Source organism: Gouania willdenowi, chromosome 10 (genome assembly GCF_900634775.1).
Source record: "Gouania willdenowi chromosome 10, fGouWil2.1, whole genome shotgun sequence".
In the NCBI taxonomy this organism is placed as follows: Eukaryota; Metazoa; Chordata; class Actinopteri; order Blenniiformes; family Gobiesocidae; genus Gouania; species Gouania willdenowi.
The window spans coordinates 29,176,653-29,201,292 of NC_041053.1; the positions used below are offsets into that span (position 1 = coordinate 29,176,653).

Consider the following 24,640-nt stretch of genomic DNA (forward strand, 5'->3'; position numbering starts at 1 on the left):
TGGTTTTTTCTTTCAGTGTCAAAATACCTTTGAATAAGTAACAAGACAGTATTGTTTTTAGCTGCCATGCTAGTAGAAAAACATAACTCTTGGTGAGTTCTTTGACAGAAGCGACACAGATTTACTATTGTAAACACTGTTTTTGTAAACCTGAAGCATCAATGATGTATTTTTTAGATTGTCATAGGTACAGATAATGACCCGTGTGTGCTAAAACATTAACTCTTATAATTGAAACATATCCAAATATTTCTTTGTTGCTCTTGAAGATGGGGAAATGCTTTAATGTCCTAAATTAACCTTTTAAGTGTTCTTAGTGGAAACAATTGTCTGTTTATAGTTGCTTAGCAAAAGTGCTAGAGCATCATCCAAAACATTACAAGTGACATCGTTGGTTTTAAATGTGTCCACTGGCAGTCTAGTTTTGAACTCTATGAGACAGATATATGGTTAGCTGATTGATCTGATACGTGTTTATGTAATCATGTTATAGACTAAGTATTTTAGCCTTATTCGATACTTTGGCATCAGTGAAAAGGAAAACGTATCCATAGAGCTCTAGTTGACAATCAAACTTGTAGAGTGTCTATGTTAGAGACAATGTGTGGTTACTGTATTACAACTGGTGAAAAAAAAAAAAACTGCTTTTGAGTATATTTTATAGAACTCTGTTGTGGATATGTAACTATTTTATTTTGTCAACATCTAATGCCATGTTTTGATTAATAAATATAAAGTGTGTGGTATGTCAGTTGTCCTGCTAAACTTGTTTAGGTGTGGAAGTGGGTGTGGCAGTAGTTGGTGCACATCTACAAATTAGGGTTAGAACAGAATCTGAAAGTGGTCTTGCAGAGATACTTTGATTAATCGGTCTACTTTCTTGCTGCAAGTCATGTCCTGAGATACGTTTGTTAGAAAACTGCAATTACAAAGAACTAGCACACTAATTCATTCATTCCATAAGTTTATAATAAAATTATTCTTGCTTGCAATGTTTTCCTCATTTTTAATTTTAATACATTTGCGCTATGTATGCGTTGCATCTCTATCAAGGTGATATTTAGATATATCAATACTAATGTAATTTTGTTACGGTTTATGGTAACACTCTAAATTAATGTATTGTGAAAAATAAATAAATAGTACAGTTTACAGTAACTTACAATAAATTAACTTTGATCTTCTGACATGTTTCAACTGCCAAATGTCAGTCTTCCTCAGAGGCATCTTTCATGTGTCCTTATGAGTTCCTTGTTGATTCAACAAACTCAACGATTCAAAAGAAGAGATTTTTTGGTGGACATGATTTTTTTCTTGGCCACATCCAAAAAGAACTCATAAGAACACATGAAAGTGATCAGTAGATACCGCTGAGGAAAACTGACAAAACATGTCGGGAGATCAAAATGAACTTGCTGGATTTAATGCTAATGAAATCATATTTAAGGGATTATCCATATAAAACTGTATAATGTACATCTGAGGAAACAGTATGTGGCTCAGCAAAGATATTTTCAATTCTGTTAAGTTGCACTTTCGTCTCAACACCCTTCATAATTTGGCTAAACCGATGTGCAAGTAATCAAACACACAGAAATGGTCATGAATCATTGGAATATCAATGATTTGTGTCATTTTTCCGATTACATTACAAGAAACCATTGTCCCATTTTCTATCCTGGAAAAAACAAAGAAAAAAGAAAAACAATATCCAAAGAACAGTGTCATAACAGTAGCTATCTTTAAGTAGCAATCTTGCACTCGCTATACAGAATATGTACAATATTTTTTCATCATTAAAAGCAATGGAAAAAAAAAGAACATTTTCTCTTAAAGGGAATAGAAAAGAAAAACAGACCATTTTACTTTTTTGTTTTCTTAAGAAAATCATAATAAAGATTTCTGCAAACCAATCGCTCACAATGAAGACTTTATCATTGATACCACCCCCCCCCAACTGATTTCCAACCATTCAAATCAATACTGTTCAACAGTGAACACAAACATATATATTTGAACAAAGAAAAAGAAACACAACAGATGTTTAAAGCACAAAAATAGACGACCTTCACTTTTGAGAATGTGTTTTTGTAGAAGTAACGAGCTGTGTCATCTGTTCAAAACAAACACACAGAAAGCACAGGAAATGCTCGTAATGTGACAAAAAAAAAAAAAGGTGCCAGTCCGTCTCCTGGTCCACTAGTCCACTTTGACCACACTGTAGATCTTGTTTACAAACCAGAAGCAAGCAAAGAAACCGATTGTTCCTAAGAGAGAAAAAAAAAAAAGCAGAAAGATTAACAAATGGAATTGCTAAGTCGTTTCTGGCAACTTAACATTATTGCAAAGCTTGAATAATTAACTTTCTCCCATACCACAGTAATAAAAATAAAATTAATCAGGTGAATAAAACACCTTAATATTTTTAATTTCTCCAAACAGAACTAAATAGTGGAACAGAAAAACCTATAATGAATATTTATTTTAATATTTTTGGGGGGAATTCTACAGAAACGGCTCATCCTGCTGAACGATAAACCAGATTGGGAAAATCTGACTGCCCCATTTGACTGCTAAATGTCATAGACTGAGCCTAATCCTGAATTATAATGTGATCAAAGTTGAGATGAAATGACAGACAAAAAGAGAGAAAAAAAAGAGAGTCTAAAATGGGAAAGATTAGGATTATTTCATATCAAAATTGAGAGCGAGGAGGGAAACTCTTAATCGGCTCCTTAAATCCTTGGATTACTTCTCAGTGATAATCTTTTGACATGTTATCCCCTCACTACGAGGCAGTGTCGCAGCTCCAGGCTCAACTACAGACTGCCTTATCTGGTCAAGTGACACTTTAGAACTACGTCATCTGACATCACAACGTACCAAATATTTTTGAGTTGATAGAGGAAAGCATTTGTGCGTTCTCATATTTAAAATAATCCTCCACTGCCTCTTTTGGAGTTTGAAAAGGCTGACAGGACCTGGGCAAGGTCTGAGGGCGTCAACACAGGTCGACCTGTCATCACAAACTGCCACTTAAAAGATAGTAAATAGTACCTTCTTCCTCGCTTTGTCATACCCTTTGTTTAACAAAGAGGTGTGACGACTTGATTATAGGTTTAAACTTCAAGAGCAAGAATGGAAGCATTGTGCAAAGAACAGGAAAACAGTTAAAGGACACAGTAAGATTCATTTGATGAGCTCAGAGTTACAGAATATACTATCAATAGCACTTTTTAAAAGTCTGATGTCGGCCTGGAATCTTGGGGGCGTCTGGGGGGTTGCTCGGCCGTGGGGGGGTAGTCTAGGGCTCCCTGGCCCCCACTCTTTCTGCTGGCCTGGCTAATATGCGGGCCCGGAGCAGTTCCTGGGTTTGCGGAAACGGTTTTTGCACATATACTGGTATACGATGCACTGGCACGCCTTGGGATGTGGGATAAAACTACCACTCACTCATTCCCCCTGTCCACAGCCACCACCATTATAGCTAAGCTTCACACTTGTCACTATACTGGCTTGATTACACAACATAATAAGCACAATATATTCTATGACTTCACATCTCACCCTCACTGTATAACAATCTATTCTTCCCCACCCTTTTTATTTCCTTTCTTGAGTCTCTCCTCCCTGCTCCCTTTCCCCTCCCCCTCCATTTAGGTGTAACACTGCTCTCCCTTTTTATATCCTCCCTATAATAAAAGATTTTTTACCCTTCCTTAGGGAGGGCTGGTGATGGTCACAATTAAGCAATAAAATAAATCAATTTATTTTATTGCAATAACAAAACATGCATTGCTGTCTCATAATGATTGCACTTCTTGTAGTGTAGACCTTTGATAGCATGTACAGACAAGAAAAAAGGAGAAAAAAAAGAAAAAAGTCTCTCTGATGTCAATGATGTACTCTAACTCATTTCCAGTAACCTCACTGACTATAAAGTAAATAAAAGGATATTAGTGCAAACAGCTGCTTGGATTTTATTCCACCTGAGTAGGATGTAGTTCCTCCTGAAACAGTGAATTGTTTCAAGACGAACATTTTATCAACACTAATACAAGATTCACACCTACTAGTTACACATCCTTATCTGCATAGGATATCCATTTAAACACATTCCCTCATGAAATAATAAGAGAAGAGATTTTTTTTTTCTCCTGATGCAGAACTTTTTGTGAAATTAACTAACAAAGAACCACTATCCCACTTTCAAATTCTGCCACATGCAATGAGAGAATAAACTCTGCTCTTTTAGGAGGAGCAAATGCACGAGTGTCAAACTCCTTTTACTGTAGTTCAGGGGCCAAATATGGACTGGTTTGATCTCAAGTGGGCCACAGATTTTTGTGGGAAAAAGAGCATTTTCAACAGTATTGTGCCATAGTTTGCACTTGTACGTATACATAAATTACAAAATATACAAGAAACTGAGACTATCCAAGCAATAAGTGATAGATATCAGTCCCAACAGGGACTTTACTGTGACCAATTTCTATTTAATTATGGGAAATATATCATAATTTGAGGAAAATTAAAGGATTTTTAAAGAATTTTTTCCAACTGTAACATTAAAATTGACTGAAATCATGCAATATAAGCATCAGGGAAACTGAATCCCTGCAAATACTGTCTCATTTACACAATGATTCATGCTTTCTATGTCATTTTCATTTCTCCTGTGGGCCTAACTGGATGCTCCATAGGGCCGGATTTGGTCCCCGGACCATGGATTTGACACATGTGAGCTTAATGTGACACTTTTACCTGTGAAAAGGAAAAAGATGAGGACCATAATCATCGTGTATCCAAAGTAGAGTATAGTGCTGGCTGCTCCAATGATTTGCAGCTTGGAGAAGAAATAGTGCACGGCGTAAATGAACAGATACACTGCTGTGAAGCCGCTCGTCAGGAAGGAACGCCACCACCAGTGGTAGTCCTTGACACACAGGACAGCAGATGACGTGTTAAACTTACACTAACAAGTGTGAAACAGTTGAAAACGACGACTATTTTGGCTGATGAGACAAAATGCAATGCACAGGTACCTCGGCACACAGGTGGAAGTAGCAGAGCAGAACTGTAGCTTCAGAGCAGGTGATGAGCAGAATAATGAAGACCAGAAACAGGAAGCCAAACATGTAGTACATCTGATGAGACCTGTAACAAATGTTAACCAGTGTTACATGAGAAATCCCTCTGAGAGCTACATGTTTATAAGGTGGAATTACAGAACAATCAGGAAAGACAACATTCCTGTCATCTTACCAGATGCTGTTGAGAATGAAGAAAAGCTGAATGAAGATGCAGCCGAAGGGGAGGATACCGCCCATTACTATACCAGGTATGGGCTTTGTAAAGAATGACTGCTCTGGAATTTGACGAGGGATTTGGTTTGTTCTCACAGGCTGTTCGATAGCCTACGCAGAGGATGAAACAAAAAACAGATATTTACAAGCTTTCCTTTGAAATAAAAAAGGGATGCACCGACAAGAAAATTCTTGGCTGAAACCGAAAATGATTATACCACGGCCAAAAACCGAAACAAAGAATAAATAATTATGCAAATTAAGAAGCCCATTGCATTTATGGCACTGGATTTGTACTAACCTCATTAATTTATTTACATTGCAAATGTATAAATTCATATTACTGCTTCAAAAAATAAATCTCCATCAACTCTGCTCAGAAAACACTTTAGTGCTCAGATGTATTGAATTACTAGACATTTGCTAACGTCTTTACAACATCGATGAGAAAAGGGTTTCGGTGAAAAATGGCCCAAAAGTGCACTTTTGGTTTTCGGTGGCCAGAGTTTGGGTGCATGACATTTTTTTTAATTCAGGAAAAACTAAGGTAGACACACTCACTGGCTTCTTGAATCCAAAGTATGCTCCAACAAAGGTGAGAGGCACCGATATTCCAAACCACAGGGCCAGGATGGCCACCAGGGTACCAAAGGGAATGGCTGCTGAAGAGCCCTCCACCCACAAGATCAAGTTCATCAGGAAGAAATCTGCAAACACAATACTGCAGCACACAGAAAACACTCAGAAATGGAAACTACACAAGAAGATTAGTGAGAAGACAAATCGGCTTCAGCAAAACTGCTGAGTGACAATACCCTGGACACAAAAGCGCTGTGAGCAAGACGTTTGTCTTCCACTTCTCGCCTCCGAAAGCTGACAACAAACAAGACAATAAGATCATCAGAAAAAATTCACACATGCTCCGACACCATCTGTGTGCACATCCAAAAGCTGTGATCTGTACTGAAATAATGACTGTGCTCTTACTTTTATAAAGACGGGCTGACACGTAGCCAGCAGGTGTACCTAGAAGAACCCACAGAACCACGGCACATGTCATCAGAGCCCCTCTGTTGGCCGGAGACAGGAAACCCAGGCAGGCCAGGACTAACAAATCAAATGAAAACAACTTTTAACACATTTCTAAGCACACAAACTTTAGTCAGGGTTCTCGCCAGCGCTGTTGAGCGTAGGGGCCCCCTGATGTTGTCATTTTGCTCCCCTATAGAGCAATGGCGCCCACTACGTTCAGTTTTCAGCAACATGGGGAGATTTTCTGTAGTTTTTTTCTTTTTTAATCGGTACCGTCGCAATATTTGTTGCACACATGGCCACAAAGGGGACTCCCAGGTGTGCACAGGTTGTCTTAACTCTGTTTTTAATCTGCATAACACAGAAACACATTCATCAGCCTCACAGTTGATTTAAGACAGGCGATCTGCCCGGAAGCTTTACCTAAGGACTACTGCAGCCCTTTAGCTGCCCACGATGCTGCCTGTGTGCAGTGAACCGTAATCATCCATATTTAAGCGGACAGTCAGGACTCTGCTGAGAGTGCGGAGGCTCAAGCATACCATGGCCTGCAAGGGCCCGGCAGCAAAGGCACCGCCCCGCTCCCTACTCGCTGCTTACCGGGGGGCCTTGGACATGGTTAGCTTGCTGAGCCCTCTCCGGCACAGACACGGGGACCGGATCACGACAGCTGGCGCAAGGGGTCGGTGGCGATGTCAGCCACCCATCCAACCCGTCAAGAAACATGGACCACTGTGTAACTGCACAGCACAGTGAATGAAAGCTTGTTGATCAACTCCCTTTCTTACACAATAAATTGAAAGTGAAGACAGCATCAGCGGTCTTGATGAGTAGCTGCACATTTGTCTCAGCACTTACAATTACAATCCCTGGCATTAATAATTCATTGTGTTCTTTTATCCATCCACATTATATTATGAACCAAATTCAAACCAAAGTGTTATGAGAGCCGATATTGTAGGTTTTATATGTTTTTAAAGCTGCTTTGATTGAGCACAATGTTTAGTTTCTTGTGGGATTCATGCTGCTTATTTAAGTTTTGTTTGGAGGTCTATAGTTTTACTGAATAAGCTTTTGTGTTAGATCAGATTGAATTAGCTGAACAAGCTAATATTTGATTTATTTTTATATGTATTTATTTCTTTTGTAATATGATTACTGTTGGATTTGGTGATTTGATATAAAGATAATAGTGATACATTTGTTTGGTTACTTAATGAATGGATACCTACACATATACCTTGCTTTAAAGTAGCAAACAGCCATAAAGTGAGGGAAAAAAAAGATGCATAAAAAACTGTGATAATCGTTAATATTGTAAAAATCATTAATTAAGGGAATCGTAGTGCTCTGAATTTAAATCAAATTGTGAGGTCCCTTAGATGGCACACCAAGTAAGGAAGTAACAAAAATTAAAAAAACAACTTTAGTTTTAATTTAATCATTTTGGCCCTCAAAGAGTTATAAATTTCAAATGCCACGCCCCCTATGCTGTAAAAAATTCCTGGTGAGAACCCTGTTAGTTATTCAAATAATTAGGTTCTTGTTTACTAGATTTCACACTAAAAGAGGAAACATTTAACTACTTGAATAAAGTATGAATGAAATGCCATCATGTCTCCTTAAATACGTGGACTTTACATAATAAACAGAGGCACAAGTTGCATAAATGAAAATGTATACATACTAATCCCTCATGAATTTTTCGTTTTAGAATTTGCTATATAAGATTGACATTCATGATTGAATAATGTATCTGCAGTTCAAAACAATGGCACTTCTTTACTAATTAGTCAAACCACATCAGTAGAGGGCTGTGCATGTAAAAATGATGTTCCGAGCTCTTACTCCCAAACAGGTTTTAAATGCCCGTAGATACATAATATTATGGAAAGAATTTGGTTGTACATAACGTTAAATAAAATTCCATTATAACATATTTACTGCAGTTAGTCAACTAATGTCAAAGCAGCTCGAACCAGTGGTTTCCAAACTTTTTCTTGTCATGACCCCAATTTTTATATCACAATTTTCTGGCGTCACCGGGAAATTTTTTTTCTCTAATATTTTTTTTTGATCATGTTTGTTATATGTTACAATACGCAAAGTAGCCAGGATTAGTGCACAAAGTCAAAATATGTACCAGCTCAGATATTTTTAAACTGCATTGTATTTTTAACTAGATTTATCTTTGAGAAAGTGTAAAAATACAATTGTTTGCATATTATGTGTTGTTTTTTTATTGTAATACAAAAATAAATGAGTATTTTTTTTACAATATTAATATTAGACATTTCCGGCAACCCCATTTTATTTCCAGGCAACTTCACATGGGGTCCCGACCCCAAGGTTGAAAAACATTGGCTTAAATTCTCTCAAGAAAATTCTCAATGATTTTCTTTCTATACATTTGTGAAGTGGCCATAGATTTGGTTTTCATCCCTTCTTACGTGGAGGTCAGGTTGGCTAAGCTTACTCATAACAATCTCACCTTTCCATGTCTTTATTTACATTATATTTGAGTAACAAATATCATCCCTAGCAACCCATTGTTATACAACTGCTCGTCATCTGCCAGTTAATACATTTGTAATTGACTGCAGCCGTTTGTAAAAACAAAAACAAAACAAAACACTGGGAATTATTTCTTACAGAGTGTGATGAAGGTCATAATAAAGATCTGAGTGCCCTGTCCCAGGAACACTGACAGCAACATTCCCTTTCTGGGAGGACGGAAAACATCTCCGTGCACTTGCTTCCATCCTGACTCTTCCTGTGCATCCTCCTGGGAAGAGGCAGACGACAACGCATTTAGAGAAAATCTGTTTTCTATAAATAATAGCTGATATATGTTCATTTAAAAAGTTAAAGCTTGACCAACCCCCAACAAGTGAGACAAATCTAAAAGCTGGAAGTAGACCACAACCACAAACGTGATTAATTACACATAGAAACTGTAAAAATTGGTGTGGACAATTATTTCTTCAATAGGGTTAGCATCTTGTCACCTAAAAAGAAAGTTCATTTTTATTGAAAGTTGAAACAAAGGTCCACACCACATTTTACACGTGCATCGATGTGCTCGCTTGCTTAAATCATAAACACCCAAACACCTGAATGAACTAGAAGAAAGAGTTTTACTCAAAAAGCTTACATAGGACACAGTGATTTTTTCATTGGCTGGTGGAACCTTTACCACATCTACCTGTAAATTGGAACAAGATTTAATTGAGAGTATTTCTCACTTAAATTGATGGCTCCGTTAAGCACTGGTCATAGAGATGCGATGGAGAGGTTCTGTTAAAATTCACCACTTATTAGTTATATCACTTGTTTTTGGATTTTCATATTCAAATATGGACCAGGAGCTCCACAAAGTTATTTTTTTTAAGAAAATAAAATCAAGGTTATTAATCATCTTAATCTGAAAAGCACTTTATTAAAGGCCAGAGGCAAAAATCACAAGATATTACACTTAAAAAACTTTCTAATTTGGGCAAGCAATGATCACTGCTTAGGATTTTAGAGATACCTTTAGCTTGCTTTACTTTGTTAGATTCTATGGATAATGCAATAATTATAATAATAGAAATAGGCCTATTTAGGTTTCTAGTAGCAGAGATGCTAACTCGCTAACCCACGGGCAGATACATAACCTTATAATTTTATCAAGACGGCAGCAAGGGCATGAAATAGACTTAACATGATGACTAACGCTTGTTTAAATGATTACCTTGAGAATGCTTCATCAGTTCAGCTCAAGCATAAATCCAAGAGAAACATCATTACCTGGTCCACTTGGTTGTATCGAGCAATGTCCTTGTGCAAAGTTCTCAGCATAATCATGGCAACCATGCCAGAAAGGAAAAGCACGATAACCAAGGAGTTCATAATACTGTCAAAAAAATAAAAAAAAAATAATAATAATAATAATAATAATAATAAAAGAGACATGTGATGAAGTAAGACACTGAACTTAAATTGTGTGGTTTGGTTTTGCATGAAAAATAATAATATATTCAAACCTGAACCACTGGATGTTGGTGTGTGGCATGGAGACCAGGATGTAGTCCCACCTGGAGGCCCACTTGATGGAATTATTTTCCTATAAAAAGATTAAAGACATTTTTTTTTTAACTCTTTATAAAAATTTTCATTATCAAAATACCAAACTATGGTGTTTTGAAAGCCTACCTCAAATGTGACAGAGTAGGTATAAACGATTGACAAATCATTTTTAAATTCTCCAGAGACTTCCATTGGCGGGCCTCCTCTACAGTTTGGTTTTTTTTCATCTACTTGGTTGAGACTGATTTACAAAAAAAAAAAAAAAATATATAGTAATAAAAAAACATTAGGTCAGTTGCAAATACCAATATTTTATTCTTTTTTTTTTTTTTTTTTTTTTCCACAAACACCTGCAGCATCTTTTCAATCAAATATAAACCAGTGTTCACCTCTTTGGCTCTAAGGTTGCAGCTACCAGCCGAGCCCCTCTCCACCCTTCTGTGGCTCCACTGTGGTAGGTAATCCTAATGTCAACGTGGTTGAAAACGTAAAATGTGTCCTTTCTGTTGAACGCAGCCTGGAAAATACAGACAAAGGAAATTATTACTTCATAATGACCAAAACTGAATATTAGTCAGGTAACAGTATTAATGTAGTATTAGTGTTCTGCAGATTGTCCTAGTAAATCTTGCACATTAAAAAAAACATATTTATAATCAGAAAAAATGATTTAACTTTGTCTAAAAAAGTTAAATAAAAATAAAAATGTGTGTTTTCATCAATAGTCGAGTCAGTTCCAGGAGCCTTTTACAGACTAAGCAGGTATTTAAAGATAGATTGACAATAGACAAACAATAGTCAGGACTCTACAGTTCCACAAGGATCACTTTGTCACCCTGGGTTACCTGTTTTTAAGAAACCATTACAGTAACATGCTGTTCTACAAGTACATCTTGTCATTTAAAACAGGTATAACCACTCAACTCCAATCTAAACAATGCACATGACTACGTTGCTCCTCACCTTCCTCTGAATGGAATGAGGAAACCATGAAGTACAAACCTAAAAATTAGTATTCCTTAAAAGTTCCTGCATGTGTTCATTAGTACACCCCAAACCAACTTTTTTCTGTCGAATATATGTGTCTTTGGGTATTAAGTAGTGCTGTTGACGGATCCTAGTCCCACTCTTCACATTTTACTAAAAGTATTTTAATTTTGTGTATTTAGCTGTAAAATGTCTGATAAACTGGCCGCTAAGGGTTGAACGCTGGCTATTATAACTGAATTTTGCTATTGTTTGAACGGTAAGCTCTTGAAACCCCTGCGTCATCACTTTAACTGTTGGGACCACCTCGCCTGTAAAACCCGACACCTGCCTCTTGCAAACTGTAGCGTGTAGGATTACTTTATTTACCACAACAATAAAATATTGCTGGTGGGGCCATTTTCTACAACTCGGAAACGTCACCATCCTTTCCTGCATCTCCACCTCCTCCTGTCTGTGCTAAAGGCTCAAACATGTATGGCTCCGGACCACCGCGGTTGTGACTGTTGGGAGGAGACTCTGGAAGCGAAAAGTCCTCCACCTCAAATGACCTTTCTGTGGCCAGTGTCCGCACTGTCGGACTCGCTCATGTTTAGCTCGGAGTTGTGATGGGTTTTGATTCTGTGTGCAGGGACGGACGGGAGGGGGTGGTTACAGAAAGTTGCTGGGCGTGTCTTACTGCTACAGCAGTAACGCCCATAATCAAGGCTTTTTATGAATTTCACTCCTCGTGGCAGTTCAGAAGGCATGGGTGTACTTACCCTTTAAAATACAGTAAAAGCATGTAAACAAATGTGGAAACCATCACTCACGTTAATAACACAAGCGTCTTTAGCTCGACCTTCTTTTGTAACCAGGCAGCCGATGGGGAAGCCTGGGTTGCAGTACTTCAGACCATCTTCAACATCGTAGCACCAGGTCAAGGGCATGTTGTCGATAATCCTAAAACGTAATTGGAAAATAACTATTGAAATATTTTATTTGCACTCACAAACATGTAACTCATTGTTTAAAATCTAGTTCTCCATAAATATTTCATACAAAATACATTACATTCAATGTATATAATCTGGTGTATATTGTTTTTCTGCAAGTCATTCGTGTTCAAATTCCAGTAAAGGTCAATTGATGCATTAACTGATGTTTTAGGCTTTTTTTCCCCTAGTGACAAACCGTTATCCTAATCATAGCTGACATAAATCTCTTAGAGCGAAATCGTGAATATGTAATAGGTTTTAATGCAATACCATTTTTCAAGAAAGTACTAAATATGGCAGGAAGAACATCTACATGTTTTTCAGTACAGTTTAACCTTTACTAACCAGTGGTGCTGATAGTTCAGCTGCATCCCCATTTTGAGAAAATCCAATTTGGTTGCATCCTCCTTGCTGCCTTTCTTGTAGCTCCTAGTGCACACTGTTTTGCATTGAACATCCTGCTTGAAGATAAACTGTTCAAAGCAGATTAGAGTGATGTCAAAAATACATAATCTCAGGTAGAGCACAAATAGAAAAAAGAATCAAGCAAACCCCTCACCACACCTTGAAATCTAAGACACCCACCTTGTAAGGAGAGGACTCAATACGCTCACCAAACAACACTTGCCCGAGGTTTTCGGATGGCCTGGATTCCTTTACGTCTTTGCAAAAGTCAAACCTTCAAAATACATCATCATCGCCAGTAAGTAAGACAAAGATAATGACACGTACAGGAAACCGACTGTGCAACTAAAACCAGAAATATTAGTTTTACTTACACTTCATACTCATATGGGAGAACTGACTCCACAGAGTCCAGTCGATTCACAAAGAGCTGAATTTCTGACTGTAGGAGAGGCAAAAAGACATACCTTCAGTTTAGAAAAAAAAAAAAACTGAAACAAAGCAGCCTCTTAAACTAGTCTGGAATCCAGAAGCAACACGATTCAGTATACATTGAGCCAAAGACTGCGAAAAAATAAATGATTTGATGGTATGAAAATAAAAAAAAACAGATTGTGATAAAGTAATATTTGAGCTAATTTTACCTCATCACATTTTATTTTGTTGTCAAAACTTGGACATTATTAGGTACTAGGCAGCTTTTACAACCCAGTGTTTTTCCACTGACATCTATTGGATTTGATAAGGCTAATTGACTTGATATAAACTACTTCAATCACATAATTTAAACACTATAGGTATAAACAAGTAAATAGACATACACATACACAGTATATCATCACAGCCATGGCTTAATATAATAGCCAAGGCCCGTACACGTACTGGCTAGCTACCCAATGGGTGACATTAAAACAACAGCATGATAAATTCAATGTCATGCCCAAAATTAAGAAAATGTAAGTAAAATAAATTAATTGTATGAATGAAACGTACCTGACAATCCTCGCCACTTTTGTCTGGTTCACAAAAACTCACGGGGGCTAAACCCGGAAGATAAAATGCCGAGCACGAAGAGAAATACGAGACTATGGCAAAACACAGCAAAAGATCCTGATGTATGTGCCTCCTCATGTTGACGCAGTATTTCGATGAACGTGAGTAAAGAGGACAGAAGTTGAGCCTCTGTCAAAAGGCAGCGTTGGTTGCTAAATGTGGTTAAGCTAGCCGCTGGACTCTTCTTCTACGCGGCGAGCAGCAACTGGAAACGTCCCTTGAATGTCTACGTCACTAACGTCTTTTCTCATTTCATCTGTTAAACCAGGAAGTAACACTGGCTTTATAAATATGTGTCTGCAATAAGTTCTATGCTTGAAGCAAATAATATATTACTTGTACAAATTAACATTTTACACGCTATTGCAGCTATGTATTAGACTATCAAACTGCGTATCAGCCTTTCAAACATGAAAAAATGTTTTTTTTTGCATTTCAACATTTTTTTCTTTGATTGAAGTAAACTTTTTTGTATTAAAAATGTTGTTGTTTTTTTTTATTTGAAGTGATTTTTTTTATTGTTGAATGAACAATAAAGACACAAATCTTCCACCATAAGTTTTCTCTACGTGTTCTACATGTTAACAACATTATGGTGTTTCATTATATTCAAGTAGTAACTTTATGATAGTGTTCTTAAATCTAAAAATAAAAAAAAATAAAAAAAATCGTTATCTCATCAAACTTCAAACAAACAGAATGGGTTCACATTAGGTTGGAGATTATGTAACAGGCTTTTTTTTTTTTTTTTTTTTTTTTTTAAAGGAATAGTAATTTTCATTGTAATTGAACAAACAATGATTCAGCATAATTACAAGTTATATAACAGAATAATTCCACTGCCAATTAAGTTTGTACTACTATGCTGTTGGTTAAAGTTGGCGACTAGATAAAAATAGTAAGACAACAGCTGCACGTAAGACCCAAGTTGTGCCTCAAAATATTAACAAATGTCCATAAAGTAGGACCTTCTGCCTAAATTGTGATGACTCATCTTTTGTTGAAAAATAAAAATAAAAAACCTTGGCTTGTTGAGGCATAAATATTTGTATCAATCTATAGTTGCAGAATTGATGGCAGTTATATAATTTGTGAAATATATCTAATTGTGTTAATCCACCACATTTCAGCTTCTGAACTGGTTTGAGATTGTGAGAGAGCTCAGCTTTCCCTCCCCACACCTAACATTATTCCACTATTTAAAAACAAAAACAAAAAAATAAAGCTAATAAAAGTTGTTTGTATAACATGCATGGCAATTTCAAACCATAATCTACAAAGAGACTGACACCCCTGGTTAAATTCGTTGCAGTGTGGTTTGTTTACAGACAGAGGGCAGTGTTTCCGGTTAGAAGCGTGACGTGGTCTATTATTCCGGAAGCTGACCGGGTAGAAGACGAAATCAAGCAGAGGGAGGAGCAGCTGTTTTCAACGACTGAAAACACGCCTTCTGAAGGTAGTTGCTATCAGTTAGCTTTTCTCTTGCGTATACGTTTTTCAAAGAATAAACGGTCTTAAAAGAATTTTCGGCTTCAAAGTAGCGTGTGAGGTACTAATTTTCGATTGTATCTTGTGAACTCAAAGCGGTGTGTGTTTGCAGCAGCTGGCACGTTCATCGCCATTTTGCGCATTTTAACAACAGGGGACTCGTGCGCGGCAAGGTAATGCAAGGTAAAAAAACAACAGAAAACTCAACCAACACGAGCTTACAACATTTATACTAGATTGTATTTGTTTTTAAATCTCATTCTTTGTGCTTTCGTCTGTATTCTGTAGGAAGAATGGCCGAGGCAGATCGACCTGGGAAACTGTTCATTGGTGGATTGAATACCGAGACCACGGAAAAGGCCTTGGAGCAGTACTTCAGCAAATATGGCAGGATTGTAGAAGGTGAGAAGAGCCATCGTGGCCTTATACATTTGTGTTGGGGTTAAACTGTAGCTTTTTATTGTGCAGTAGGTTTCGACGCCCAATGATACCGTATAGTAGTAATTTTAAGTGAGTTAGCACTGTTTTTTTTTTTTTTTTTTTTATACAACATGCTCATTTTATTAGCTCGCACATCTTACTGTTTTGCGCTTTTTCCACTTGATTCATATGAGCTGTGTACACACACCCCATATACGCATTTGCACCGTTTTCGAAAGATATTTCAGATTAGTAGCATTATATTAGTATAGTAGTAGTACGTTAAACGTATCCGTAGACCGACACTCGGTGGATACGCAGCGCCCCTCATTGGCTAGTTTAGGTCACGTGATAGGGGCACCATGTGACTTAAAGTTCGGTGTTTTTTTTAGCTACCCACTAACCCTTTTATTTTAGCCCTAGCTGTAACTCTATCGCTAGCTGTTACTGTAACTCTATCCCTAACCCTAAAATGTTTATTTTGGTCGGATATGTATTTTTAAAGGTGGAATTTGCCGTGTTAAATATGTTAAAAGGAAGAAAAAAGATTCACAAATGTGGGATTCAAACTCACGTTGGTGAAATCACGTTACCTCCAGACATTTTCTCCTTTGTTGGCCGTTACGCTAAACATAGCCATACTTATACATATCCATAGATTGCCATTTTATGCAGGGGTGTCCCGATCCGATATTAATCCGATATTTGCCTGAAAACGTCTATTAAATACAAATTTCCGGATTTATCGATATTTTTTTTAATTTATTTTATTCAATCGTAGAATACTGTGGATATTAGGTTAAAATGTATGTAACCAATTGGTTAATAATAGGTGGGTCAGTTTTTCTCATACTTGCTGTTGCTGACTATTGTTCTCTGTCTGAGTAACATCACTTGATCAAACCTTTTCTAACAATTCACACTACTAAATAAATAATAATTTTTTTTGAGAACATAATAATAATAAAAATGTTTGATTCATGCTGATATCGGTATTGGCCGATACGCAAGGCTGCACTATCGGTATCATATCGAAAATGAAAAAGTTGTATCGGGACATCTCTAATTCTATGCATATGCAGCACCCTTTATTGGCCAGTTTAGGTCACGTGATAGGTGCACCACGTGACTTGAAGTTCCGTCAGTTGTATTTTACCTCATTTATTTTTAGCTACCTCGCTAGCCTTTTTATTTTCGCCCTAACCCAGGAAATACCCTAAAATGTTTCTTTTTGTTCGATAAGTATTTTTAAAGGTGGGAATGTGTGTTAATATGAAAAAAAATATATAACAAAAGTAGGATTCAAACCAACGTTAGCAGAACGAAGAAACCTCGTGTGCGGTGCCTTAGACCACCCTAGCTATCCTGACACGGTGAAGAAACAGGCACATTACAGTTATGTAGAAAAGGTCCGGAAATGGACCCGTAGTCCCGGGGGCTATGGGTACGTTTAAATTATCTCCAGACACTTTGTTCTTTGTATAGTTATATAGTGATGACTAAAATTTATAAACAATAATAAAATAACTTCTGTTTGCAGGAAATTGTTTTTTACACAAAAAAGGTCGAGTGGACAAATTGGAGGAGTGCAAAAAATAAATACATTATTTGACAAGATATTGTAGAATAATTTGCACAAATTGATTGTGATGAAGTAATATGTTAAAGCTAATTTTACCTCATATTTTATCGTTGTCAAAACTTGGACATTATTAGGAAGCTTTTACATTTTACAATCAAGTGTTTTTCTACAGAAATCTATTGGATTTGATAAGGCTAATCATCTCGTTATAAACTATTTAAATACTATAGTTAAAAACAAGTAAATACATATACACCAGTATATTTTACCTCGGCCTTGGTTAATAACATAGCCAAGTCCTGTACAAGTACTGGCTAGCTACACAATGGGTGACATTAAAATAACAGCATGATAAATTCAGTTTCAGCCCAAGATGAAGAAAATATAAGTAAAATAAATTACACAAAAGGGGTCAGGTGGACACATATTTATAACCATTGGGAAACTTGAAATAAGTATAAAGCTCATTTAATGAAAAGATTAATTGAGCTATAAAATGTTTTCATGGCTTTTCAGTTCTTTTGATGAAGGACCGCGATACTGACAAATCAAGAGGCTTCGCATTTGTTACATTTGAAAGTCCTGCAGATGCTAAGGATGCAGCTCGGGAGATGAATGGAAAGGTAACATGAACAATTCCAAGCAGAAAAGGATCTCTTTTTTTTTTTTTTAGCCCTGTGAGTGACTGTAATGTTTTTTTTCCACAGTCTCTTGATGCAAAAACCATCAAAGTGGAGCAAGCTACAAAGCCGCAGTTTGAGAGTGGCCGACGTGGGCCTCCCATGTATTCGCGTGGTCGTGGGCCCCCAAGAGGCCCCCGTGGTTCCAGAGGAGGTGGCATCAGGGGCAGAGGTAAATAAACTGAGCATTCTGGGGACATCTAGGAGTAAAGTTTAGCATTGTATAAACAACTTGTTTATTGAGTATTAATGCGTATCTCTCTTTTGTATAAAGATTACTACGACTCAGATAATGGAGAACCCTATTTTAAGGGAATGTCATCTAGAGGTCCCCCAATGAAGCGAGGGCCCCCAGTTCGAAATGGAGGACCCCCACCTAAACGGTCTGCCCCATCTGGGCCCATGAGTAGACGTAAGTTTAATTGAAATTCTGCAAGTCATTCCCTGTCAGTCATATTGTTAATGTAATTATCATATTTTTCCTAGTATAGAACACACGGCTGTACAGGCCGCTTTCCAAGACATTTACAATTTTCCTGGAAATGCCCTCAAATAGTTGTTCTTTATTCAGGCAAACATCTTATTTTAGACAAAGATTGAAAACAAAAAATTATAACATGTATTTATTGATTTATTGGTATTACACTTAAAAGACTCTTTTATCCAAAGCAACGTACAATACAAACACGCGATTCAGTCTTACAATCTTTCAATCCATGGCATGTGGTCATCAGCTGTTGTCATTATGTTGCAGCACCCATGTCAAGGGACAGGGATCCCTATGGTCCACCCCCACCTCGCAGGGACTCCATGATGTCCAGGAGAGATGATTATCCATCGCCAAGAGACGACCACTACAGTTCAAAGGACAGGTTGGTAGTCTTATATCTAGTTCCATGAGACCAGAGGCTAAAGCATCCACATGACCCACTAACCCAGATTTATAGTAGGGCTGTGATCATTGGGTGTCTCACGATTCGATTCCGATTCTTAGGGTTACTTTTCAATTCTCGATTCAAACGATTTTTAATTCAAAATTGATGCAATGCATGTGTTAAGGCAAATTGTGGCATCAAAACAATATAGTTTGTATAAGATATTTTTCAATAAACTGATTTCATAATTGACCCCTTTAAACTGGCTGATTTTTTTTCTCTCTCATAAAAGGTGCCCATTTCAAAATACACAACAATGTAACTGGTGTTTTCTTTGATATTTCAAAAATAACATTGTACGGTCGCAGTCAGTAAAGCACATTTAAGACATATCTGATCTAAATTAATACAGTTAAATACTTTTTAAGGCCTAATTTTTTTTCCTTTTTTAAGAATCGGTTTTTGAAGTTTATGAATCGATTCAGAATCGTGGATGATTATCGCGATTCTTATGTAAATTTAGTTTTTTTTCACCACTAATTTATATTGTTGTACATTAAGAAATTAAGGTACTTGACTGTTATATTCAACTCTTCACCCATTCTGTTATTTTTTAACTGATACTTTTTTAAACTACCACTTTTATTATCCTGTTATAACTCATTTTGATAAATGTCCTGTGATTCACAGTTACTCTAGTCGTGACTACAGTTCCAGAGATTCAAGGGACTATGGACCCCCTCCCAGAGATTCATACAGAGAATATTCCAATTCCAGGGATGACTACGGTTCCATGTCCAGAGGCTATAGGTATGTAAAGGATCTGACTCTCTAAGCTCAGAATGAGTGTCCCCTAGACATCAAATAACAACTTATTTTATGTAGTGACCGTGATGGATATGGTGGTGGCCGGGAACCAAGAGGTTACATGGATCGTCCAAGTGGTGGCTCCTATCGAGAGTCATTTGATGGTTACGGTAAGATATGACCTTATGAGGGCATTAGAGAGACAATTCTTGAGGCACAAAGAGCTGCGTAGGTGAACTCACAGCAACTGCCAAGTCCTTGCTTCAACAGAGAAGATGTCATAGTGCCTTTTGAAACGCAATGTAGGCTTTGTATCTCAATGCTATTTGGAAAGAATCCTAAAGATTGGTATCACAACTGAAGTACAGTGATTGTTACTGCTAAGATGCATCTCTCTAACCAAAGTCCCTATTATTGCTGAGTTCAGCCAACAAGTCAGGAAAAGCAAATACATATTTGATATTCTTCATTTTTGAAACAAAAGGATCACAAAAAATCCTCGGATACATCCTCTGTCAAATAGTAAAGCACTCCCTCAAGGAGCAAACCCTCAATCCATCAAGACAACTTTGAGAACCACGTCTGTACAACTCTTGGAACCCTACGATCAAATGGCTTCTCAAATCAATGGCATGCTGAAATGGGAACACTTCCTATTAACTACTCATATTTAGAATTATAACATTTAACAATAAATGTATATCTCACAATTGAGAAAATGCTTAAGCAATTAAAAATGTTCATCACATTTATCTTTCCCAGAATAAGTTCTAATGGCAAAAAATGAGAACTTGAAACCTCAAGAAAATGCATAAATTGAACCCTGCAAATTATCTGAACCATTGACCCTGCAGGTAACTCTCGCAGCGCCCCCCCGTCACGGGGTCCTCCACCATCCTATGGTGGGGGCAGTGGAAGCAGTCGATATGATGACTATGGCAGCAGTTCCCGGGATGGCTATGGCAGTCGTGACAGTTACCCCAGCAGTCGGAGTGATTCGTACCCAACTAGCCGCGGAGAGCGAATGGGCAGGCAGGACAGGGGCCCTGCCCCTCCTGCGGATAGAGGCTACCCTCCCCGTGACTCGTACAGCAGTTCAAGTCGTGGAGGGCCACGTGGTGGCAGAGGTGGAAACCGAGCTGATAGGGGAATGGCTCGTAGCAGATACTGAACTGGGAAAGATAAGAAAAGCAAGCGTGTCCGTGCACCCTTGTTCGTTAATGTTTTGGAAGAAATCTAACGGCAAAACTTTACATGTTTATGTGAAATATAAACCGTACCTTTGAAATGTATCTTACCTTTTCCAGTTTTTTGATGTAACACTTTTTGTTTTTTAGTATTTCTCCTGCTCATGACACAGTACAGTTACAAAGTGAGTGTTAGCTTTTGTACTTTCAGTGCTGTTGGATTCTGCAATGCCCTAAGTATGGCTTCTTATTCCAATAAAGTTTTTAGTTGTACATGGACCACTGCTCATCAATTTTTAAATAAGACGGTGAAACAATATAAAATCACAAAAAAGATCTAAAAACAACCAACTAATTCTACAAACTTTGAGTTTCTGCTGCAAGAGACCAGAGTGACAAAATGTGCTTCCCATTGGAACAAGTGTTTTCAAAGGCAAATTGTACTGTCAAAATGTTCCAATGTCTCCTTGGAAATGGATCCTTCATCCTAGAGCTTTTTGATGGCATGCATCGACAAAAGCAAAGGCAACAAGTAAATGCAACTCGACTGATAGTCAACAGCTGGTAAGCAAAGCAAACCTCTTTCTCTCATCTATAAATGAGTTTCTCATTGTCCTGTATTTCAATCCTCACTGAAAGGGTGACATTCAAGACCACTCTCCTCTCTGAAGACTCAAGAAAAAAAAGGTCCACAAAAAATTCAGCCTTTGTAGATTATTTTCATCTGCTAAAAAACCCCAGAAGTACTGCAAAATCACAAGTTCGTCATCAACGATGGAAGTTTCTAGCAAAGTTTTTGTCAACTGAGCCCTGAAAAGTAACTTTATAAATTGTTTTTTTAAACCTGTCACCGAAACTTTTTATTTACAATATGCTCATTTTTTTTCTTTTTTGCATTTGTAATACTTTTTATCCCTGGTAACACTAATAGCTCCTCCCCTTTTTTCTATGAAAACTTCAGTATCGACACATTTTCTACCAGCATGCCAATCCAAACAATGGAGACCAGGAAGAACTCTATCTTAACTGGAAGCAAGGAAGAAAAAAATGTTTTGACCAAAAACCATAACTACTATATTTCTCACATATACATGTTTTATCAAAAACTACTAGCATGTTAATTTTGTATTCTCTTTGCAGGGTGAAGTTTTTTTTTTTTTGCAACTGCTCTTGCAAAATGCTGAAATTATGATGTGATGTTGTTGGACAAATAAGACAACAAAATCCCACAGTTCACCAGCACAGGTATGTGTTCAGTAGTGATGCACTGCTTGGAGATGGTTATCAGAGCGCTGACTGTTCAATGTGATAAAGCAGCAAAATTACACTTCAGAACATAAATATGTGCTTATGACATATTTAATTTGAGTATATTTTTGCAGCCCTGTCAGTTGTAGACCTGTACAATATTATTTAATGTACATGTGAGTGGGGTCGAGTTAAACATTTAATTTATATTGTGTATTGTTGGAATCTGATTGGTTTATTCTTTAAAATGTTATAATTGATGCAATTACAATGCTCTGCTTTTAGTGAAATTAGTACAGTCATAGCCATAAATGCAATGGTACTAATGAGTATTTTCTTAGTTTCTTTTTTCTGTTTTGGCCATAACATTTCATTTCAATGTTTTTTTTTTTTTTAAATTATAAAGCTTTAAAGTGTTCTGAAGTGTAATTGTTATGTTTTAGGATGCTGGTCGTTCGGATTGAAGGGCAAGTGGATCATGTTAACAGAAGAAAGAAGACGGCGTGCACAAACTCAGATTGACATAATAAATCAATTTTAAGAGATTTGATGGTTTTTTTGTTATAAAAAGTGTTTTGATGGTGAAGAAATTCACACCTTTGATAAAGGTTGTGTACATTCGTTACAAACATGTAACAAATGCCTGTTCCAACATTATAGCTGGTGTGCATTTGGATTTGGGGATAAATGGTAGCGAAGGAGTTAGGAGACAGTTTGCTTTAGTATTTCAGCCACACATTGTGTCTACAGCCACAGCAGAGCTATGGCTGTTAAGACTATGGTGAAAGGTGAGGGAAATACTGACAGAAGAGATTGAAGTTTAAATTTTATTGTCTGCAAAGAGCAGACTGAGCCATCTAAGCATTTCATATCACATCACGCAGGCTCTACAAACCTGTGAGATTGTCTATGTCAATATTTAGAAATATTCATTGTAAGTCTAAAAAAGAGCTGTTTTTTGTTTTTACTGTAATAGGTAGCTGAAATTCTAATTTGAAATAGATTGGTCATCAGACAGTGGTGCATAGGAAGTTATTCTTTCAGAACACCATCAAAATGTCAAAGAAGCTCAAGCATTATTTAAGTGTGCATCCTCTGAAATGGATGAAGACAAAATGGTAGTATTCTGTAGAACAGTCAGTGCTTTAAAATATTAATTGTAGGTCTTTAATGCTGTCATATCATTTAAAAGCTTCACATTCAGTGAGGCTTTGAAGAACAGAAGTTGTGTTTCTATTCATATTCAATTGAAATGAAACTAAAATGTCACATTATCCACTCATCCCTATGTTTTGTTGCTCCTGTGGGGTGATTATGGATCTAAAAGATGAACATTAAGTAATTACCCTGTGCACCCCTGAACAACAGATTAATAAGTTTATGTGCAAACTGGTTTTTAAACCAAGGAGCATGTGGTTTTGAGTTTGCACCCACTTTAATCCAGAGCAACTCTCACTTTGTCAAAGAACTGGCATTTGGCCAACAAAATCAGGCCATAACAGACTCAGAGTAGCTAACTTTAAAGGGCTTTGACATGGGAAGTTAACATAACATATTACCTAAACTTTGTGTAGATGCTAATTTAGCAGCTCATAGTTTATCTCTGCCGCATTCATTTGCTTAGAATAAATATATCAATGTATTTTTCAGTCACAGGAACATTGCTTTTCATCTGAGAGAAATGATTCCTCTCTGCCTGTCCTAACTTGTATGTCCCTAGGAATGTAGAATAACCTATTAGATTGCTTGGGAAATTCTGACAAAAAATATTCTAGTTTGTAATGTACCATTCAGGATTTATTAACAACCCCTTGTGGACCGAACAGGGTCATCATCAGACTTAATATGTAATAAAAACATCAGTTTCTAAACCTTGAAGCTTCAAAGAAAAATTACCTTTCACAGTTATGCACCCATGCATTCATCTGAAAACCACGAGGCAGCTGTTGGAGGAACTCGAGGGTTATCTTTTTCCTGTGGTTGATCCTCATACACCCACAACTAATACCCAACATCTATTAGTGCACACACAGTTACTAGTTTTTAGAGCTGTGTATGCATAATGTGGTTCTACAGCAGTATAGACTTGGCATGATGGATCATTTCTAACTTCCAAGACTGGATCAAGTCTGATTGCACGTGCAAGGGTAGGTTATAGATGGATGACTTTCTAGGGCTTTGAAACACAGAAGTCAACATGCACCCAAAAAAAAAAAAAAAAAAACCTTTTCAGTGTTTAGATACAAGTGTTTGGGTGTCAAATATTTATTTGCATTTTTATTTTTTCTTTGAACAAGTTTTTATTATTAAATAATAAATACACATCTACATCAATATTTTGTGACCTTACTCTGCACACAAATTCTGTGTAAGTAAACTACACCTCATATTCAGTAGACTAGGTATTTTTTAGATAACTATTGCTTATATGTGTTAGGACAACTCCATTACGGTTATATTTGTACAATTAAGAGTTTTTTTTTTTTTTTTTTCTCTCTCTCTAAAAGCTAAGAACAAACAACAAA

General features: G+C 36.9%; 2 protein-coding genes across 5 annotated transcripts; one reads left to right on the plus strand and one right to left on the minus strand.

Moving 5' to 3' along the window:
- Positions 1–1,597: 1,597 nt before the first annotated feature.
- Positions 1,598–14,072, minus strand: tm9sf5 (transmembrane 9 superfamily protein member 5). 2 transcript variants are annotated; one of them, XM_028459364.1, is made up of 18 exons: positions 13,769–14,072; positions 13,150–13,217; positions 12,956–13,049; positions 12,716–12,843; positions 12,206–12,335; positions 10,796–10,923; positions 10,533–10,647; positions 10,364–10,443; positions 10,128–10,233; positions 9,493–9,543; positions 8,991–9,123; positions 6,294–6,413; positions 6,122–6,179; positions 5,868–6,027; positions 5,266–5,417; positions 5,046–5,157; positions 4,765–4,936; positions 1,598–2,267 (listed from the first exon to the last, which is right to left on the minus strand). In XM_028459364.1, the coding sequence occupies exons 1-18, from the start codon at positions 13,904–13,906 to the stop codon at positions 2,200–2,202; spliced, it is 2,013 nt and encodes a 670-aa protein (XP_028315165.1). In that variant the 5' UTR covers positions 13,907–14,072; the 3' UTR covers positions 1,598–2,199. The 2 variants fall into 2 exon arrangements, with proteins under 2 accessions (XP_028315165.1, XP_028315166.1); XM_028459365.1 differs by lacking the exon at positions 9,493–9,543.
- A 1,124-nt stretch (positions 14,073–15,196) lies between these two features.
- Positions 15,197–22,660, plus strand: rbmx (RNA binding motif protein X-linked). Of its 3 annotated transcripts, none has more exons than XM_028460029.1 (11): positions 15,197–15,284; positions 15,429–15,499; positions 15,605–15,718; positions 17,835–17,941; positions 18,026–18,170; positions 18,273–18,410; positions 18,753–18,870; positions 19,564–19,683; positions 19,759–19,850; positions 20,535–22,112; positions 22,559–22,660. In XM_028460029.1, the coding sequence occupies exons 2-10, from the start codon at positions 15,493–15,495 to the stop codon at positions 20,849–20,851; spliced, it is 1,158 nt and encodes a 385-aa protein (XP_028315830.1). In that variant the 5' UTR covers positions 15,197–15,284; positions 15,429–15,492; the 3' UTR covers positions 20,852–22,112; positions 22,559–22,660. The 3 variants fall into 3 exon arrangements, with proteins under 3 accessions (XP_028315830.1, XP_028315831.1, XP_028315829.1); XM_028460030.1 differs by having other exon boundaries at positions 15,203–15,284; positions 15,432–15,499; XM_028460028.1 differs by having other exon boundaries at positions 15,212–15,284; positions 15,413–15,499.
- Positions 22,661–24,640: the final 1,980 nt, after the last annotated feature.

Coding starts and splice junctions, on each gene's coding strand:
- tm9sf5 (XM_028459364.1), bottom strand. CDS start 13,906: ATGAGGAGGCACATACATCAGGATCTTTTGCTGTGTTTTGCCATAGTC. Junction 12,336..12,715: donor CTGAACTATCAGCACCACTG/GTTAGTAAAGGT, acceptor ATTACGTTTTAG/GATTATCGACAACATGCCCT. Junction 4,937..5,045: donor ACTTCCACCTGTGTGCCGAG/GTACCTGTGCAT, acceptor CTGTGTGTCAAG/GACTACCACTGGTGGTGGCG.
- rbmx (XM_028460029.1), top strand. Junction 15,719..17,834: donor ATATGGCAGGATTGTAGAAG/GTGAGAAGAGCC, acceptor ATGGCTTTTCAG/TTCTTTTGATGAAGGACCGC. Junction 19,684..19,758: donor TCCATGTCCAGAGGCTATAG/GTATGTAAAGGA, acceptor TATTTTATGTAG/TGACCGTGATGGATATGGTG.